General features: G+C 32.3%; 1 protein-coding gene across 1 annotated transcript; it reads right to left on the bottom strand.

Annotated features, from left to right (window-relative positions):
- Nucleotides 1–1,426: 1,426 nt before the first annotated feature.
- Nucleotides 1,427–2,261, bottom strand: LOC129570768 (uncharacterized). Its single transcript, XM_055450483.1, has 2 exons — nucleotides 2,122–2,261; nucleotides 1,427–1,872 (listed from the first exon to the last, which is right to left on the bottom strand). Exons 1-2 carry the CDS (start codon nucleotides 2,173–2,175, stop codon nucleotides 1,531–1,533), a joined length of 396 nt encoding a protein of 131 aa, XP_055306458.1. The 5' UTR covers nucleotides 2,176–2,261; the 3' UTR covers nucleotides 1,427–1,530.
- Between the last annotated feature and the right edge of the window lie 267 nt (nucleotides 2,262–2,528).

Genomic DNA, 2,528 nt, shown 5'->3' on the forward strand with positions numbered 1-2,528 from the left:
ACTTATTACTTTACTTCTATACTAATAACTACAAAAAAAGTTGTTTTAAAAAAATAGACATATTCCCCGAATTTCGACTGAATTCCCCCAAAAAAAAATCTCGATTGGTGATTTTGTCACCTGAGACCCTTATCAGAGATGACTTTAGCGCACCCGAGTATTTGTGTTGTTGTTTTTTTGTTTTTTTCTTCGTTATACTATTATGGTCAAAAAAACTTTGTATCAATATTTTGTGTAACATAACAAAGAACAGTTCTTGAAAAACCACATTTATATTAGTAAAATATGAAGAAAAAATCCCCAAAAGTAGAAATTGCGTAATATTGCAAAATTGAGCCAATGCGCGTAATTACCAGGTGCATATGACCACACAATGCGAATACCGGGGGCAGAAAATGTAAGCTATTCTTCGTTATGTTACACAAAATATTATTTTTTAAAAAAATCCTGGCCAAAAAGCTAAAGTAGAACGAAAAAACAATAAAAATATTCGGGTGCGCTGTAGCGCACTTGAGTGCGCTAAAGTCATCTCTGAACCTTATAAATCACTAAGTCAACTAACTGTTCATGTTGATGAATCGACAAAAAAATTATGCTCCAACATTTGGTCGTATCTTATCACTCAATTGATATTTTCCGACTCATTAAGTGGTGGGGTTACAGTCACTTACATTCAATTCAAAGTGATATGTCATCGTGAGATTTGAATTAATAAACAGAGCACATGGAACTCTGTTGGATAGTATAACTGGAGGCCATTTTGAGCAAAATTTTACACTCGCCACTGTATTAGAGTGTTTCTAGTAGATCTTGCTTCTTGTTTAAAATAAAAAAAGCAATTCGACGAGTATCGAAACAGAAAAGCTTGATAAATATCGCCTAAGAGTCTGTGAAATCCGTTAAAATGTCGGCTTCGGATAGAATTCATATTGAATTTGAATCAAAATGAAAAGATATTGTTTTGTTTTTTTTAATGATTTATTCGAAATTGATTTTTTTTCCTAAACTACACGATTATTCCAATCAACATGACCTTGAAATTGAATATTTACTACAAAGGTGTTTTTATTTTATTTTTTTTTTGTTATTTTAATGAATAAAATTTTAATTTTTTGGTTTACTGAAAATGAACTTATCATCTACTGTTATATTTATTCCAAGAAATTCTTCTTCTTTGGCAATAATAATGTCCATCATATGCTGTCAAAATACACAATTTACGGCGCCACCTTCAGAATATTCAAAATGACTGGATATATCTCAAAAATTTCAATAAAATATTGTACAGATTGTCGATGTAGACAGGGATTGCAAAGTCCATTCTATAAAGCGTTGTACTGAGTTGCATTTCCTGATCTAGGCACCTATAGAGATAATTTGAATATGGATTCTGTACGATGGACTCATAAAATTAACGCAATAATAATAAGTGCCTGAGTCAATTAACTCAGCTCAGCACATCGATATATAGAAAGTATTTTGCAATCTTTGGTAAAGCTTAGAAAAAGCTTAGATATCTTAGGATAAAGCTTAAAAAAATGTCAAATGGCCGAATATTGTATCGTAGAGCACACTTGGGCCTGAAGCACACATATCAACCACTTGATTTATTACAGATTTTACTTCAGTTGCTATAACTGCGGGATTGAGTGGAAATCCATCATAACTTTCTGAATCTGGAGTTGGCTGTTCTTCCTGTATCGTTTGCATTGACGGATCATTACTTTGTGGTTGCTGCTTTGGTTGAATGACTGGCTCTGTCTGCAGAACCTCAAAATTTACTGGAGGAGAATGTGATGCTTCCTTTTGTGTTCCGTTAGTTTGAAGTGGTGCTTTTTTATGTGCTGCACATTGGCGATTTGGTATTGAAATCTTTGATATATGAAAAAATGCATTGCTTAGTTTTCTTTGATTTGAAGTTATACACTCACAACAATTTTTAAACCGTTTTTATTTTGGGAGTTTTTAAAATTGTGCATAAATCGATTCGAGTTGCAAAGATTAATTTTAACAAATTGCGGTCTCACTACTATTTTCAAATAATTTAGTTATGCTATCGATATTGCTACAAATTCTTTAAAATTCAAATGATTTTTCTAACACCATGAAATACCTACTCACCAGCGTACCCATAACGATTAAAGCAAAAATTACGAATTTTATTGTATCTGTCATTTTTAAAGCTTGAAGTCTTATTTCGTTCTCACTTGAAGTATGACTGCAGCGCACTGAATTTGATGAAAAAAATTGCACAATGCACTGCCGTGTTTTTTAGGCGAAATAAATTTCGAGAAAAATATTCTGAATTGAGATGTCTCAAACAAAAACAACACGCAAAACAAACACAAATAGAATATTTTCGGTTATAAACAGTACACATGTCTCCACTTGACTTGTTTACAACTCATCTTATTTGCTTTGAGTGCACCACATTTTTGAAGCTCATATTTATCACGTACATTGCACAAGCGTGTAAGTAAATGTGATGATCGCAAATGTTTGAACTCTTTTTTCTAGGAATACAACGA

The sequence above is a fragment of the Sitodiplosis mosellana genome, unplaced genomic scaffold (assembly GCF_009176505.1).
Source record: "Sitodiplosis mosellana isolate CC-2019 unplaced genomic scaffold, AAFC_SMos_1.0 Smas_scaffold_80, whole genome shotgun sequence".
NCBI lineage: Eukaryota > Metazoa > Arthropoda > Insecta > Diptera > Cecidomyiidae > Sitodiplosis > Sitodiplosis mosellana.